Source organism: Lynx rufus, unplaced genomic scaffold (assembly GCF_022079265.1).
Source record: "Lynx rufus isolate CCGP_SWC_20201006 ecotype Redwood Valley unplaced genomic scaffold, mLynRuf1.p SCAF_7, whole genome shotgun sequence".
Classification (NCBI taxonomy): Eukaryota; Metazoa; Chordata; class Mammalia; order Carnivora; family Felidae; genus Lynx; species Lynx rufus.
Window position 1 is genome coordinate 78,227,424 of NW_025814889.1, and position 18,025 is coordinate 78,245,448.

The 18,025-nt window shown below is 42.7% G+C and overlaps 1 protein-coding gene across 3 annotated transcripts in view; it reads left to right on the forward strand.

Annotated features, from left to right (window-relative positions):
* SCN8A (sodium voltage-gated channel alpha subunit 8) overlaps nt 1-18,025 on the forward strand; it is a 118,378-nt gene that overhangs the window by 39,441 nt on the left and 60,912 nt on the right. For all 3 annotated transcript variants that reach the window (XM_047066041.1, XM_047066043.1, XM_047066042.1), the window contains exons 6-10: nt 1,831-2,052; nt 3,367-3,430; nt 5,329-5,470; nt 7,424-7,630; nt 8,514-8,807. In XM_047066041.1, coding sequence (XP_046921997.1) covers nt 1,831-2,052; nt 3,367-3,430; nt 5,329-5,470; nt 7,424-7,630; nt 8,514-8,807 — 929 coding nt within the window. The remainder of the gene's footprint in view (nt 1-1,830; nt 2,053-3,366; nt 3,431-5,328; nt 5,471-7,423; nt 7,631-8,513; nt 8,808-18,025) is intronic.

The window sequence follows — 18,025 nt, forward strand, 5'->3', positions numbered from 1 at the left end:
ACTATTACTGGACTTGTATAGAAAATTCTATCAAATCCAACTTTAAAAATTCCAGGTGGTTACTTGCAAAATACAGCAGAAAAACCCAATCATGCTCATCACCTCCCCCATTCGGTCACCGTACGAGGTTAGCCACGTAGTGTCATTATCCCAATCATATCTTTCTGAGGAGGGCACCGCATGTGTAACAGCGATAGCTTGCCAGTGTCAAGTGCCAGGCACTGTACTTGGTATTTTACATTCATTTTCCTATTTAAACCTCACAACAGCCCAGTGAAGCGTTTTGGTAATACCTTTTTATAGATGAGTAAACTGAGGTTCAGACAAAAATAGTTAACATTTGCGTCTTTGCCGTGTGCCAGGGGCTATGTTAAGTACTTAAATGAATTATGCTCAATCCTCACAACAGCCCTAGAGGTTCAACTATAATTATTCCCATTTTAAAGATGAAAAACCTAAGATTCCAAAAGGTTAGGTATATTACTCAGGTCACACAAGTAGTGGTATAACTTAGTCAAGAGCAGTAATTATATACCTCACTTCCCACTCCACAGCCAAGATTAGGATTTCTCTTGAATTTCAGTCTGGTTTCCTGCCTTTGGAAGTGGATCAGGAGTATGATCCCTCTCGAGGCCTATGTGTCAAGGCACTGGGTTTGCTTCCCATCTGTCCTGGTACACTGGCATCCCTGGAGTGCTCAGTATATTTTTGGCTATGTCCTATGGATGGCCCGATGCCTAGACGTGCCCGAGAGAGCCTCACACAGAATCCGTTTTGACCCAAACATCATGAACCCACAACCATGTTCTCCTGTGTCTCCTATCATTAATAACTCCATGTGCAGTTAAGAAAGCTACCTGCAGGTTTAAATTTGAACCAGTGGCTTGCAGTTAAACCTCAAATTCAAGTGGGTTATATGTTTTTTATTTTGTTGTCAATCTAGGACAGAAAAAAAGGTCAGTTGTAGAGAACAGGGCATATGTGTGATACAGAGAAGGTATATTCGTAAATGGAAAGACGAACCATAAATACTGGGTTGACAATAACCTTTTCAATATATTGGCATTACCAGAGCTCTTGGGAAAATATTTATCGTACTTTCTTACTACTTGGCTTTTAAACTTTCCAGTAGTTCTCTGTCCAACCAGGAACCCTCCTCAATCCCTGTTTTTCCCATTTGTTTATTCAGCAAATATTTACTCAGTACCTGCCATGAGCTAGGCAGTCTAGATACAGCTGTGCATGAGACAGACATAAATAATTAATTATAACCGTGATAAATGCTACAGAGCAAAGTATGAGGTATTATTAAATTATTAATAATAATGGAGGAGGGAGAAGAATTGTAAAGTCCAGGAAGGCTTTGTGGGGGAATTGATGTTTAAGCTGAGCCCAAAGGATGAATAGGAGTTAGGCGGGTAGGACAGGGGAATGGAAAGGATGAATAGGAGTTAGGCAGGTAGGACAGGGAATGGAAGGAAGCATTCCAGGCATAGGGAACAGCCTGTAGGAAGACTATGAGGCAAGTAAAAGCCGGATTCATTCGAGGAGGTAAGCAGCAGTCAGACTCAGGAAAGTATAGGAAGAAAAGAGTCGCATGTTGGAGAAGGAACTTTCTTTTTCTTTTTAAAAATTAATTGACTCAAGAATTGATACTTCTGGAATGACTGATTGTTGACCCCTTGTTATTCCCATGGCATAAGAGATAAAGTGGCCATGGTTCAAGGGTGGTGCTATGGGGAGGAGTAGAAGCCAGTAGCCAAGAGGGAGGCTGGGGGAGGTGGGGAGGGGTATGGGGTGACTCTGATTCTGAGGCTTCTGTCTCCACAGGCCTGAAGACCATTGTGGGTGCCCTAATCCAGTCAGTGAAGAAGCTGTCAGACGTGATGATTCTGACAGTGTTCTGCCTGAGCGTTTTTGCCTTGATTGGACTGCAGCTTTTCATGGGAAACCTGCGAAACAAGTGTGTTGTGTGGCCCATAAACTTCAATGAGAGCTATCTGGAAAATGGCACCAGAGGCTTTGATTGGGAAGAGTATATCAATAATAAAAGTAGGTGGCCCTTTTCCTGCAAGAAGTGAAAGACCAGTATTTCTGTAGTTTATGTGGTTCAAAGCCATCACTGGGCTTTAAAAGTAGTTGGGCTGGAAAGGAATCCAGTGCTACTGAAGCAACCTGAGGAAGTTATTCCCTTTCCTCGGGGTAGGACTGTGTTCAGAAACGCGCTCTGGTTTGTTTGTTTGTTTTTTCTCTCCTTTTAAAACTGAAAATGAAACTATAGCTTTTTTGCAGGCACCCCTAAACTTTTGCTTTGAAAATCAGGCTCATGAGTTTGATAAAAATACCATTTGCTCTAGTTCAGTAAAACCTCAGATATTTAAACATTTAGTTCAGAATATGCGTAGTAAGCTCTCTTAATATTACTAAGACTGTCATAGTTGGTCTGGTGTGGGGAGTCAGGTAATCTGTAAGTAACCATTTGAGCCTATTATAGTTGAGGAGTTTTAATAATTTCATTTCAGGAACCAAAGCACTTGGGTCTTACACTAAGGAACATTTGGTGTGATGGTATTTCTATAAAATGGGGAGTGGGGCACCTGGGTGGCTCAGTCGGTTGAGTGTCTCACTTCGGCTCAGGTCGTGATCTTGTGGTTCATGAGTTTGAGCCCCACATCGGGCTCTCTACTGTCAGTACAGAGCCTCCTTCAGATCCTTTGTCTCCCTCTCTCTCTGCCCCTCCCCTGCTCACTCATTCTCTCCCTTTCTCTCTCTCTCTCTCTCTCTCAAAAATAAATAAACATGAAAAAATTTTTTAGTAAAATAAAATAGGGAAAAGTTAACAATACCACTATTAGTCACTCCTGAAAAATAAAGGCAGTTAAGTAGCTGTAAGAAAATGTTGCAAAGGGAATTTCAGGAACACATACAGGAAAGGGAAACATGGCTGCTAATTTAATATAGGACATGGTAATGTGATCAGTGAGGATTTTCATTTGTCTTGGGTACAGAAGAAGGATGGAAGGCCAAAGTTGTACAAAGGAATAAAGAACTCAGAAGACTCACTTCTAGACCCCTTAATTTCAAGTCCCAGAAACTAGCATGAAGATTGGAGATATGAGGGGAAGTCAAGTGTCTGTGAAAAGAACATTGTATTAGGACTCCTAGTAGCATTTTTCATTTTTAAGTATATATATGAAAATGATTAATGGGAAAGAATTTTTATCAGGTTTTCCTCTGTCAGAAAAGATTTATATGAGCTAAAATCAATAACTGTTTCTGCTGGGGCTAATTAGGAACAGTGAAACTTTATTCTCTCATTCACTTGTATCTGCCTTATTCATTTCCTGCCTCTTCAAACTTTTCTAGCAAATTTTTACACGGTTCCTGGCATGCTGGAACCTTTACTCTGTGGGAACAGTTCTGATGCTGGGTAAGTAGCTCACCTCATTTTGTTCTTGTCCCTTGAAATAATGTGTCAGATGAAAATGGGCAATATTTTCACTTTTCTTTGTGCTCATATAGTAGATCCTAACTAGGTCTGACGTATTGGTTGACTCAGATTTTCTTTCTGTTTCGTATTTGTCCATCCAAAATTGGCATTTCACTAGGAGGTGAATGTGCCTATAGTCTCAAGCCAAAATAAGAAATGTAAAAGGCTGAGAAGGATAGAGTCTGCAACACCAGATATCTTGCCTGTCTCTTGTAGATTTCCCCTCATTGTCTTATGCCACAATTAAGAACATCTATAGAAGGGACACTGTCTTGGTGACAGATGAGTACCAAGGATGACCTAAAACATACTAGGCCTGACAGCGTGGGGAGGGAAAAGAGTAGCAACATAGTCTTTTTTTTGCCATTTTTAAAAAATTGTGAGAAAGTACACAGAACATAAAATTTACCCTCATAACCATTTTTACGTGTTCAGTTCAGTGGCATTAAGTACCCGTTAACTACTAACTCCCCATTTCCCCTTCCCCTCCCATTCCACTTTCTGCCTCTATTATTTCGACCACTCTGAGCCTCTCATGTCAGAGGAATCATGCAGCAGTTGTCTTTTTGTGACTGGCTTTTTTCGCTTGGCAGGATGTCCTCAAGGTTTACCCATGTTATTGCATGTATCAGAATTTCTTTCCTTTTTCATGTTGAGTGATATTCCATTGTCTTTAAAAACCACATTTCGTTTATCCATTCGTCTGTCGGCAGACACTCAGGTTGCTCCCATATTTTAGTTATTGTGAGTAATGCTACTGTGAACACAAGTTGCCACCAACATAATGCAAATCTTGATTCTGCTACTTTCAGCTCTAAGACTTTTGGCAAGCCATTTCACTTAGGGGAGCCTCAATTTCTTCATCCATAACACGGAATCAATAAGTCCTGTGCTCGCTTCCTTCAAGGGCTATTGCAATGATGCAATTAGATGACATACATGAAAGTGCTTTGGAAACAGAAAGTCACATAAATGTGAGGGTGTCACATCATTATCCAGGGTGTATTGGCCCTCTAGGAATTGGTGTTTTAAGATGACCGTGACAACTAGATGTCCATTTAATTTCTGTATCTAAGTCAATACCAGAAGTTCCATTGAAATACATATCAGGTGAATCTAAAAGCAGGAGAACTGGTAAAAACGAGGTCACTGAGATTCCCACTGTGACATAGGTTGTCTTGGTGAGTATTAAGAGAACAAAGGTGATGAAGAGGAACTTCTAGCTAGCCATTTGTCATTTGGGATCATAGCCAAGAGGAATTTGCTTGAATTGCACATTGGTATGAATCTGGGACAGTGGTTCTCAAATTTTGGTGTGCATACGAATCACCTGGCGTGCCTCTTTAAAATGCAGATCCGGGAGGGTGCCTGGGTGGCTTAGTCAGTTGAGCGTCGACTTTGGCTCAGGCCATGATCTCATGGTTTGTGAGTTTGAGCCCCGCATCGGGCTCTGTGCGGCCCAGTGCAAAGCCCGCTTCAGATCCTCGGATCCTCTGTCCCCCTCTCTCTGCCCCTTCTCGACTTGCACTGTCTCAAAAATAAATAAACATTTTTTTTTTAATGCAGATTCGTGGCTCCCATATCTAGAGCTTTTATACCTAGGTCTGGGTAGGACATAGGAATCAGCATTTTCAAGAGGGAAACCTGGCGATTCTGATCCTAGGTTGTCCCCAAGACATCGTTTTTTGAAACGTTGACCTTTTCTTTTTTTAACACCTATATTTTGGCCTGACTTTCTAGATGGTTATTTGTTATCTCCATAGTCCTAGAGATGACTTATAGTTGATGACTGGGTAGAATGATGTTGAAAAGCCCTGAAATTCCTTTTCTTTTCTCAGACAATGCCCAGAGGGGTACCAGTGTATGAAAGCAGGAAGGAACCCCAACTACGGTTACACAAGCTTTGACACGTTCAGCTGGGCCTTCTTGGCATTATTTCGCCTTATGACCCAGGACTACTGGGAAAATTTGTATCAGCTGGTAAGTAGTACTACCTCTCTTTTGAGTGCTTTTTCTCTTTGGTGACAGGATTTGTATGAGGGTATGGGGTTGGGGACATTCTGTGTAAGAGACCTTCAGGGAAGGCATTGTACAGGATCTTAGGATATTATTTCTCGGAGTCAGCTGACTTACAAAATTAAGTGAATTCTCCCAGCTCTTGCCCCTGTTTCTTTAGTGCCCAGTCATGTAAAGCTTGTAGAGGCTCACAGCCTTGACAGCCTTTTGCCTGGCCTGGGAATCTGCTATCTCGGTTTACTTCCTGTTGTTTCACCAGACCATCTGCAGTGTTTCTCTGCTCAGATTTTTGGCTTAGGGTGTCTTTTTAAGGCATATCAATTAAACATACTCTACAAAGCACCATGCTAGACATTAGAAAGATGAGATTTCTATCCACGAAGACCTTGGATTCTAAACATAACATTTTTGAGATTTGTAACATATGTGGACATATGTTATACAGACAGGTTGTGACAGATTAAAAAAAAAGGTCTGCCATTCTGTTGGGCTATATTGGTGACTAGGCAAGTCATTTAACTTTGCTGGTGGTGATGGAGAAGTAAGTCTAGGTGATTGCTAAGGGTCTTCCAGCTTGGAAATTCCGTGATAATTCATTGTTTTCTATTTGACTCTGGTGTTTGGTGATGCCAGTTCAAGAGTAAGAGATATGTCTCCTTCAGGCCTGAAGGAATGTCTCGAAGGGAAGCTTCTTTTTTCTTTTTAATTTTTTTAATGTTTATTTATTTTTGAGAGTGAGAGAGCCAGAGTGCAAGCAGAGGAGGTGCAGAGAGAGAGGGAGACACAGAATCTGAAGCAGCTTCAGGCTGTGAGCCATCAACACAGAGCCCCACAGGGGACTCAAACCCACGAACCATGAGATCATGACCTGAGCCAAAGTTGGACACTTAACTGACTGAGCCACCCAGGCACCCCTTGAAGGGAATCTTCCAATTCAGATCCCGTAGGACAGCTTAGAGTTCTCTCAGGTTCAAATCTTTCTTGTGAAATATTTGTGGTTGATGCTAAGTTCTATTTGCTATTTGTAGTTGAAAAGAATAACAATGGGGGCGTCTGGGTGGCTCAGTCAGTTAAGCGTCAGACTTCAGCTCAGGTCATGATCTCGCCAGTGAGAGTTTGAGCCCCACATTGGGCTCTATGCTGACACCTCAGAGACTGGAGCCTACTTCGAATTTTGTGTCTCCCTCTCTCTGCCCCTCCCTCGCCTCTCAAAAATAGATAAACGTTTAAAAAATTTTTTTTAAATAATGATGAAAACTAAGTAAGAGTAAGTCGCATATACATAAACTAAAAAAGTGTTCTTTGACGTCCATTTGCTCACAGCTAGTGAAAGGACTAGTCCTAGGATCCTCTTTCCTACTGTTTTCTCCATTGTTATTTATGCCACATCTCTCTTTAAAAACCCACCCTATTGCAGAAGGAAAGGAAGGATGTCACTCAAGATGGGGACTTCCTATGACTTGGACCCGATCCCTAAGATGGAATTTATCTGTTAATGCTCTTTGAGGACCAGTAGATAAATGAGCTGAAGTCTTGTATTCATTTCTTTATACTTGTTTTAGAATCAGCTAATGAAGGCAAATATAATTCTTAGCTCGGAGCATTTTTCCCTTTAAAAACAATCAAGTATTTTTCCATGAAGGGAGTATATCAGGAGTACTCGGAAAGGGAAGCGGACTTTTTCTGTCACAAGGCATTGGAGGTACTAGCGATATTTACTCTGAATTGAGGCTGGAGGAAGCCATTTGGCCACTGGGGATGCTAAGTACTCTGCAGTATTGAAGGCACACCGCACAACAAAGGACTGTTCTGTCAAAACTGCAGTGGTGCCCCTGCAGACGAACATTATCCCACGAGGTAGTTTCAGCCTGGTTCATTTGATGCATAGGACTCAGAAAATGGTCTTCGTCTTCACAGACCCTGCGAGCTGCTGGGAAAACGTACATGATCTTCTTCGTCTTGGTCATCTTTGTGGGTTCTTTCTATCTGGTGAACTTGATCTTGGCTGTGGTGGCCATGGCTTATGAAGAACAGAATCAGGCAACCCTGGAGGAAGCAGAGCAAAAAGAGGCTGAATTCAAAGCAATGTTGGAGCAACTGAAAAAGCAACAGGAAGAGGCACAGGTTGGTGATCGGTGCTTTGCGATATACAGTCCTTCCTGCCAGATCACTGTGACTAAGGCCCTATCTCATTGCCATTGCAGTTGATCTTTTCGAGGCACGTTGTCAAATAGAAGCCATTGATCTGATTAAAATAACCCAAGTGACAACCGCAGATGGCTGGCCCAATTATTCCATTTGTCTTAACGGCCAAATAGTTTGTTAACATGATCTCTACTTGAATTTCTCAGCTGTTTGGTGTTCAACTGCTAGGGTGGCTGGGCGGGGGAAGCAAGTGGCCAGAGCAGTATATATAGTGCTTCCTATAAGCATAGCCTTTTTGTTGAGGCCATCAGTAGGATCTCCTTCATACATTCTCTGCGATCATGAAAATATTGGTTGTAACTGAAAAGAAGATACAGGTAAAGGAGTAAAATAAAATTTGAAAACCAGTCTAGTGATCCCACCACCCTAACGCTTTGCTTTCTGATTCTTGTCCAAACATACATGCGTTTTTACACCGTTGGGCCCATAATGTGTATAATTTGGTTTCTTAGCATTCATTTTCAGAGTTGTCCAGAAGAAATCTTTTGGTACCAAGAAGGCGGCCACGTTCTTGTCAGAGATACTTCAGAGAATAAATCCCTGAGTTCCTCCCCCTGGGTTCTGCTCTGATTACACAGTGTGTGCCACAGTGTGTGTGGCTGTGTGCCACAATACAGATCAACCAGAAAATGGAGATAGCCAAGTCCTGGCCGCAGTCTCCTCTCTGGGCTGGTTCGCCCTCCTCCTTTTTCCCTGCTTCCCCTATCCGTGGGAAAGGAAATGAACTGCCCTGATTGCTTGGCTCCTTGCAGCTCCAGTTAACTGCTTCTGACTGGCCTGTCACTGTGGCTCCCCCCTCCAGGCAGCAGCGATGGCCACCTCCGCCGGCACGGTCTCAGAAGATGCCATAGAGGAAGAAGGTGAAGAAGGGGTAGGCTCTCCTCGGAGCTCCTCTGAAGTATCCAAACTCAGCTCCAAGAGCGCCAAAGAAAGACGTAACAGGAGAAAGAAGAGGAAGCAGAAGGAGCTCTCCGAAGGAGAGGAAAAAGGGGATCCTGAAAAGGTCTTTAAGTCAGAGTCGGAAGACGGGATGAGGAGGAAGGGCTTTCGGCTGCCAGACAACAGAATAGGAAGGAAGTTTTCCATCATGAATCAGGTAAACTATTTGCACTGGGTCAAATAAGCCTAAGAAATCTCCTTTTCCTAATCTCACTTGATTCTCACATTCCCCCCTTTTGCTCTACATTTTCCAGCCCCTTCCCTGCGTCCTCAGGCCTGTCTCTCCATGGTCCGTACTATCCTCTAGAGGGAGCATTGTGGGCGTGTTATGGCTGTCCTCTGCTCCAGTCCTGCCCTCCCCTCTCTGCTCTGGGCCAGCCCTAGGACCGTGTGATCACCTCTGGCAGCCTTACTGCAGCCGTAAAGTCCCTTTCACACCAGTAGGCCTTCCATTCTACCCCTCTCCTTAAACGTTGGAACATCAGAATTTAGCTTTCAAACATCTCTGTTTAAGAATTGCATGTAATTGTAGGTTAAAGAAAAAAAGAGTCCTGAAACTCTAGGTCACCTTATTTGAGTGTGGCAAATTCTAGTAATTAATTATTCTAGATATATAATGTCATGCTGATAAATTAGCCTATGGTAGGGTAAAAGCCTCCAGTTGTACCCAACTTTGATAAATGGGGAAACTAAGAGAAAGAGAGAGGAGAGCACTTACGGGTAATTACTGAGCATTCTATTACTATAAATATCACCACATAACACCTATTTTTGGATTTCAAAGAACACCACCAAAATCCAATCCTGAGGCCATTAAATTCCCAATTTTAAGGAAATGCTAGAAAGTTAGTCCGGTATGAAATAGATGACAGTTACTGGTCTTCTGGCAGCGTACCCTGTGTCTTTGCTTGTTTCCGAGAGGTGACCATTGTGCCTCTCCCTAACACCTCTCCCCTCCCAGTTCAGCCTCTGCCAGTCCTGTTCACTTGATCACAGCAGAATCTCTCGTGTCCATCCCCCGCTTCCCATCTTATTAACTGTATCTTAGTTCACGTGTATTAGTCCGTTCTACCTCAGTTATATCCACTGCGGGTTTGTTTCCTCTGATCATTCTCCCTCTCCTTTATGTTGTATATACTGTCAACAGAGCACTTCCTAAAACAGAGCTCTCATTATTCACCACCAAGCAGTTATGGAGTGCCTACCATGCATCAGGGATTATGCTGACTCCCAGAGATTCACGGTGATTAAAACACTGTCCCTCTCCTAAGGAACTTAACAGTGTAGTGGAGCGGCCACCAAAACTTATTTCTATAATACCATGGATGGTTCCATGTTTTTCCGTAATTGAAATAGGCTGGAATGTTTTAGAGGTCATGGGATGTACCGCAACGTGGAGGTTTGGCAAAGACTTTCTCGGGAAGGTAAATAAAGGATAAACAGGAATTAGGTAATGTGTGTGTGTGTGTGTGTGTGTGTGTGTGTGTGTGTGTGTGGATGAGGGAGTAATAGGGCAGAAGAAAGGACATTCCAGGTGGGGAAGAAAAGTATGTTCCAGTTTGGACACCCTATAACCAAGTAGAGAGGTCTTTTAGACACACAGATAATCAAATGACATCTTTGGGAAGAGGTCCTGAGCCGAGACCTGGTGACTGGAACCGTGAGACTTGATGAGGTGCTCAAAGAGGTTGTGTCAGGTGAAGGAACAGTGGGCTAGGGGCTCCACCTCTGATGTTCATGGGCATCGCAGATGGAGCTCATGAAGAAAAACAAATGAACAGTCATGAGAGGTGCTGAGAGGACCAGTTCAGTGAAACCAGGAGAGCACAAAGATTGGAGAAAGCAGGCGAGTGGTCAGTGGATTGAAAGTTAACAGAAATGCTTCATGAGATCAGAATTGGAAATAAGCACTGGATTTGGCAATATAAGTCACTGAGCACTTTAAAGACACACTTCAGTCCAGGGTAAGGATGGATGCCATATTAAGTGAGAACTGGAGACAATGAGTGTAGACATCTCATAAAAGCTTCTTGAAAGCTATGGGTGGAAGGTAAGTATTTTTTTTAATCTGCAGTGGGGGAGCCCAGAAGAAGGGGAAGTAGAGGTCGAAAACGGAGTCGAATAGAAAAGAAACTGGAGCACAGTCTTGGAAGACGTGAAACTAGATAGAGTCTCTAACAGGAAGGGGCTACCTTTTACCCGAAAATGTCAGGACATGCGGGTGTGGATAAGTTTGTAGATAGGGAGTAGGAAGTTGAAGAAGATGACACTGGAATGTCTGTAGTTTGCAGTAACGTAGGAAATTCAAAGTCCTATTGAAGGGAATGAGAGGTTGAGTTTAAAGTTTATTTATTTTCAAGAGAGAGTATGCACACAAACAGGGGAGGGGCAGAGAGAGGGGCACTCTCAGCACGGAACCCGACTTAGGGCACGAACCTATGAACCGTGAGATCATGACCTGGACCCAGGAGATCATGACCTGAGCTGAGATCAAGAGTCAGATGCTTAACCAATTGAGCCACTCAGGCGCCCCAAGAGGTTGAGTTTAAAGAAATGAGAGGGGTGTTTAAAGAAAATATTGACAGTGTAGAATAGTTATTACAAAGAATAGGAGAGGAAATTACCCTAAACAGATTCAGTCTATTTACCAACCAAGTGCCAGCCCCTAGTTGGAAATTATAGTGCTCCCCGCTCCTGGCCTTTTCAATCCCAGTCACTGTGCCCTGTCAGCCGCCCTGCACTTAGGCCAGAATGAACTACTAGATGCTTCTCATCTACGAGGTTTGTTTCCTACCCTCAGATTTGCTCCAGGAACCCCCTCTCTAAGATGCCCTATTTTTCTTGCTCTCAGTGTCCACATCATACTTCCTCTTCACATCCTTCTCTCAAAAAACCTTCCCAGCCCTCCCCGACTCCACACCTCAGTGGGGATTACCATTTTATCTTTCCATTATGTTTCCTACATATCTCTTTATGTGTTGCTTTTTACTCCTACTATTCTTTCCTCTCTTAGATAAAGTGCTAAAGGCAAGGCATGCATATGGCTAGTGTTCAGATATTTGTTGGACAGATGAATGGGGGACTTTTATAAATCTGATTTCACCCCTTCTGGGACTTCTTTGTGGCCTAGTGCCATCTCGGTCTCACCTTCACCTCACCTTTCTCCTAGTTCTGCCTCTTTTGGGGAAAAGTATGATTGCAGCTTCATTGTAATCCAACCCTTGTCTTGAGAGTCATCACTGAGCTGGTTAATGAATACCTTAGTGCTGTTATTGAATGGTCTCTGATTAATCTATTGGCTTTAGCACAGAGTTGCACTGATTGCTCCCTAGCTCAAAAAATAAAACTGGGCTTCTGAAATGTCCTGCTTTGCATGAAAATGTTCACTTCCTCTAATTTCCCCATCTGAAAAAAAATTGTAGATTCCTAGAGGCCGTGGCTGTCTGCCAAGACTTGCTTAGAAACCCTACATGGAAGTAATAGTCTTTGTCCCACGACTCTTCTGCAGTTTCTCTGATTTTATCTGGAAGAAAGACTAAAACTGAGGCCTAGAGTCGTTAACTTATCTAAGGTTATATGGCTAGTAGGTGTTTCAGTCAAGATTTGAACCAGGTCCTTTGGACCACAGAGCTTGTATTCCTGTACATGACCGTGTGCAGCCACTCCCTCCCCACTCACCTCCACACATCCATGGTCATCTCTTCTGTTGGCCCACCAGTGAACATGGCTTCAGTTCAGTTTCCTGTGTTGCCAGATCTGTAGAGAGCCCTTAAGACATCTACCCACCCAATCTCCTACTCATTTCTCTATAAAATTACTGCTCTGGTTTTAGGGCTTAGGACAGTTTATAAATACTAAGTTGAATTCAATTTTGCACAGTGTTTTAATTTTTCTATTACAGTATTCCTCAAGCTTTTTGGTCTTAAGACCCCTTGATATTCTTTTTTTTTTTTTTTTTTTTTTTTTTAGAGAGAGAAAAAGAGTGAGGGATAGAGGGAGAGGGAGAGAATAAAATCCTAAGCAGGCTCTATGCCCAGTGTGGAACCCCATATCTGGCTCAATCTTAGACCCCAGGATCTTGACCTGAGCTACACTTGATCTTAGCCAAAAGGTTGAGAAGTGATTGACCTGAGCTGAAATCAAGAGTTGGATGCTTAACTGACTGAGCCACCCAGCTGTCCCTAGGCCCCCTTAATATTCTTAAAAATTGAAGACCTCAAAGTGCTTTTTTTAAGTGTGCTTTTAATCTATATTAGAAATTAAGAAATTTAATAATTAAATATCTACAATATGTAATTTAATAATTACTATTAAATTAAGAACTTTAAAAATATTAAACATGTTTATTTACTGATTTACCTAAAAATAATAATGATAGGGGCGCCTGGCTGGCTCAATTGATAGAGCATGTGACTCTTGATCTTGGGGTTGTGAGTTCCAGTCCTACACTGGGTGTAGAGATTACTTAAAAAAAAAATAGGGACGCCTGGGTGGCTCAATGGGTTGCACATCCAACTTCAGCTCAGGTCATGATCTCACAGTTCATGGGTTTGAGCTCCCCGTCAGGCTCTGTGCTGACAGTTTGGAGCCTGGAGCCTGCTTCTGATTGTGTGTCTCCCTCTCTTTGCCCCTCCCCCACTCACACACACACACACACACACACACACACACACACACACACCTCTCTCTCAGAAATAGATAAACATTTAAAAAAAGGATATGTTAAAAAAAATTTGGGGGGTTGACATATTTGAAGGAAATCTAGTTTCGTATGGATGTAATTAGAAAAGGGATGGGGCACCTGGGTGGCTCAGTTGGTTGAGTGTCTGACTTCGGCTCAGGTCATGATCTCGCTGTCTGTGAGTTCTAGCCCCGAGTTGGGCTCTGTGCTGATAGCTCAGAGCCTGGAACCTCCTTCAGATTCTGTGTCTCCCCTCTCTCTGCCCCTCCCATGCTCATGCTCTCTCTCTGTCTCTCAATAATAAATAAATGTTAAAAAAAATTAAAAAAAAAAAAAGAAAAAGAAAAGGGAGGAATAGGGGTGCCAGCGTAGTTCAGTCGGTTAAGTGTCCGACTTCAGCTCAGGTTATGATCTCACAGTTCATAGGTTCGAGCCCCATGTTGGTCTCTCTGTTGTCGGCACAGAGCCTGGAGTCTGCTTCGGGCCCTCTGTCCCCCTCTCTCTCTGTCCTTCCCCTTCTCACTCACTCTCTCAAAGATAAACAGTTTTTTAAAAATGAGAAAAAAAGGTGGAAAATTTAAAAGCCTTTTCAGATAATTATGAATATTCATCTTTGATGCTATTCCAAAACTCAGCGCAATTATTGTTTTTTCAGTGATTAGTTGCAGTATAGAATTTGAAACTGTAAGTCTGTTACATTAAAATCCTTTGCTGTATTTATCACCATAGATCATTAACTCATGAGTGATTAGTAGCATCATGCATTGATCATTTAGGGAATATCTGTTCATTGAGTTACACACATCTTCCAAGTACTGCCACACACAAGTTTTAAAAAATCACATACATTATTATCACTAACAGCTCATAAGAAAAGTCTAAATACTGTGAAACTGTCATGCTTCCAGAGTCCACTCAATACTTGTGAGAAAATGAAAGTGATAAAGGAAGATATGATCTTAGTATTGTTATGAAATAGTTTTGACCTCTTGATCCCCCTTAAGAGGGTCACAGGACCCCCAGGAGTCCCTATACCACACTTTAAGAACGAGCTGTTTTTCACTGCTTTCTCCTCTAGGGTTTTGATGGTTTCCTGTCTCACATTCAGGTCCTTTATCCATTTTGAGTTTATTTTGGTGAATGGTGTAAGAAAGTGGTCTAGTTTCATCCTTCTGCATGTTGCTGCCCAGTTCTCCCAGCACCGTTTGTTAGAGAGACTGTCTTTTTTCCATTGGATAGTCTTTCCTACTTTGTCAAAGATGAGTTGGCCATACTTTTGTGGGTCCAGTTCTGGAAAAAGTGAAATATGGCATGGACATAGAACATTTAAATCAGTAACTTATCACATCCTAAGGATCCCAGTCATTGTTAAGCCTGGTCCCAACAGACAGCTGGCATGGATACCCTAAAATCCTCAGTTTTTCCATGGGATATGAGGGCCACCTCCTCAAATCGAGAACACCCCATAGCCATTCTGCCGAGCAAACACCTAGACCTAAGGTAGTATTTCTAGTGAACTGTGATGTGTGAAGCTCCTGGTCGGTGGACAAGAAAGATTTTGAAAACAGAAGAAAGGTAAGGCCCACCCATTTCATAAAGTAGCCTGGATCCTGGGAGTTAATAGAGCCAAGAGTCCTGGGTCATCACTGCAACCCTCTAGCCCAGGGAAACTGAGACCGGTGACAGGCTGGGCTGGCTACCCTCAGGATGTATCTCCTTAGAGAATGGGCTAGAGAAGGATTGAATATTGGGTTCTCTTTTCCCCTTCCACATTTATTACCATCAGCTCTTTTGCCAAGAATGGAACAGGGAACTAAACAGTAAGACATAAATTATTTTCTTTTAGTGTGTACTGTCTCGGGATCCTGATTTCTATGTGTTTGTAGGTCACTAAATTGATCATTATCTTATCACTTTCCTACCGGTTAAGAATAGATCTCCTGTAGTATATATTTCCTACTAGGCTGCAAGGTTTGAGAGGACAGGGACCATGCTATATGTCTTCTTTACAACTGTATCCACATCACTTAGTACACAATAGGTATTTAATGATCATTCGTCGAAGAAATGAAACCTCTTTCCTAATGTGGAGACCTAATGTACCGTGTAGTGTGAGCAAAATCACAGATTTAGTCCAGGGAAGCTTGCTATGAGAAGCGAAGCAGTGACCCAGTGCAGGTGTGGGATAATGCTAAGGTGTGGGTGGCTAATTTACAGTATACAACCTAAGTACCTGTTCATTAAATTAAGCACTGCACCTACGATGTACAAAGCACACCAAGAGATACAAAGATGAATCAGGCAGTGTGACCCTCCGAAGAGCTTGTAGTTCGTCAAAAAGGAGAGCTAGGGGCGCCTGGGTGGCCCTGTCGGTGGAGTGTCCGACTCTTGATGTCGGCTCAGGTTGTGAACCCAGGGTCGCGGGATTGAGCCCCGCATTGGGCTCCGTGCTGAGCATGGAGCCTGCTTGAGATTCTCTCCCTCTCTCCCTCTGCCCTTCCTCCATTTGCATGCGCACTCCCTCTAAAAATTAAAAAAAGAGAGAGAGAGAGAGAGAGCTAAAAGCATATATACAAAGAACTGTAGCAAAAAGTAGAGCGCAAGTACTGTGAAAGAGAGGCTCCATGCTGTTGAAGGGTGAAGGAAGTTTGTTGAGGAAGAAGGTGAAGGGCTGGACCATGGACAGTAGAGAGAATCTCCACAGCTGGAGGTATAGAAAATAAAGACCTGGAAGCTGCGTGGCTCAATGGTAAGGTCTGTGAAGGGAAAGGGTAAAAGATAAAATGGAAAAAGTAAATTAGAGTCAAAGCTGGGAGGATTGATGAAATTAAGTGTGAACATGGGATTTAACAAAGGAGCCCAAGAGTTCTGGCCTTATTTCTCTCCAGTGAGCCTTACAAGGAGATACATACGCCGAAGACACTGTTTGTCAACATCTAACACAGAACCTCAGAGTTCTGTGTTCCACTGAACTGAACATGTGGGTAGAAGCTCAAAGATATTTCCCATCGCTCCCTCAATCCAATCTTGGGATCCTACTGTAGTACTTATGGTTTTTATTTTCTGTATTTTATGATGCTTTGACATTTTAGGAGCCTTGCTAGCTGGGGAGAGACTGCCCCTCCCAGTGCAGACTTAATTCCTGGACACTGAACAACTTGCCTGGGAGTGTGCCTTTCATATGCAAATGGATCAATCCAAACCCTCATCCCCAACTTTATCTAAAGCTCACATGCAGGGGCGCCTGGGTGGCGCAGTCGGTTAAGCGTCCGACTTCAGCCAGGTCACGATCTCGCGGTCCGTGAGTTCGAGCCCCGCATCGGGCTCTGGGCTGATGGCTCAGAGCCTGGAGCCTGTTTCCGATTCTGTGTCTCCCTCTCTCTCTGCCCCTCCCCTGTTCATGCTTTGTCTCTCTCTGTCCCCCCAAAAAATAAATAAACGTTGAAAAAAAATTAAAAAAAAAATAAAGCTCACATGCCAAGATATACCACACCAGTGTCGCCCCTGCCCTAAATCACTCCAAGGGCCAGGCATTGGGCAGCTAGGACCAGTCCTGTAGCCCAGAGCCTATTGAAATTATTCAAACTGCCCAATCCTGGACTTCTCAGATGTGCCTGCTCTGCCTCACCTGTTCCTGCCAGGGAGACCACCATCCAGGCTCTGAACCATGCTTTTCCCTTGCTCTTCTGCCTCCTAACTGACCCTGCTACCTCCCCAGGAGGCCCTGCATGGCATGGCATGGCGTGGCATGCCCCCTTCTTGTGGGAGCTGTGACTAATAGACTCTTCCAAAGGCAGTTGTCTCTGTGTCTGTCACCTTACCGTTTTTCATTAGAACAAAATCATGTGTACAATAGGAAGGCACTGCCTTTGGCGTAGAACATTGCCCTGAGGTATAAAAATTGAGGGGCAGGGGGGATGCCAAACAAAGAGACAATGGAAAATATTTGGGTCTTTAAGTTTTCTTTAACCAAGGAAATTTAAATCCATTGTAAGGCTTTCTGAATTTATCTGTCTTATACTCAGGGCTGTTGAGGTGTTTTAAAATCAGGAATTGGATGGATGTCACTGGGATATATATTACTACATTTATTTAAAAGGAAAAATAAGGTGTGGGGTGCCTAGGAAACTTAGTCGGTTAAGTGTCCGGCTCTTGGTTTCGGCTCAGATCATAATCTCACGTTTGTGGGTTCAAGCCCGGCATTGGGCTCTGTGCTGACGGCATGGAGCCTGCTTGGGATTCTGTCTCCCTCTTTCTCTGCCCCTCCCCTGCTTGCTCTCTCAAAAATAAATGGATAAACATTTAAAAAAATTTTTTTTAATTTTAAAATGGAAAAATAAGGTCATAATTTTCAAATTAAAAAAAACTCTGGGTTGGTCAAGTGGTTTGACAGTAAGGACTGGCTTGTATCATACAGTGGATATTTTTATAAATGAAACAGGCTAAATCTGTGGCTTTAAGATTTTGATGAAAATATCTTGAAGGCATGTGATAAGATAAAATTATGTTATTAAAAAACTAATGTTGGAAAAATTAATGTTGGCAGTGATATATTGAAAGTAATGATACTTTGATTATTTCACCTTTTTCTTTTGGGTTAGATAAGGTTCCTTTAAGAAAAAGAATAACCCCTGTAAGAGTAACCCATATAATTATTAATAAAAACTTAAGCCTTTTTTGGTATCCTCAGAAAA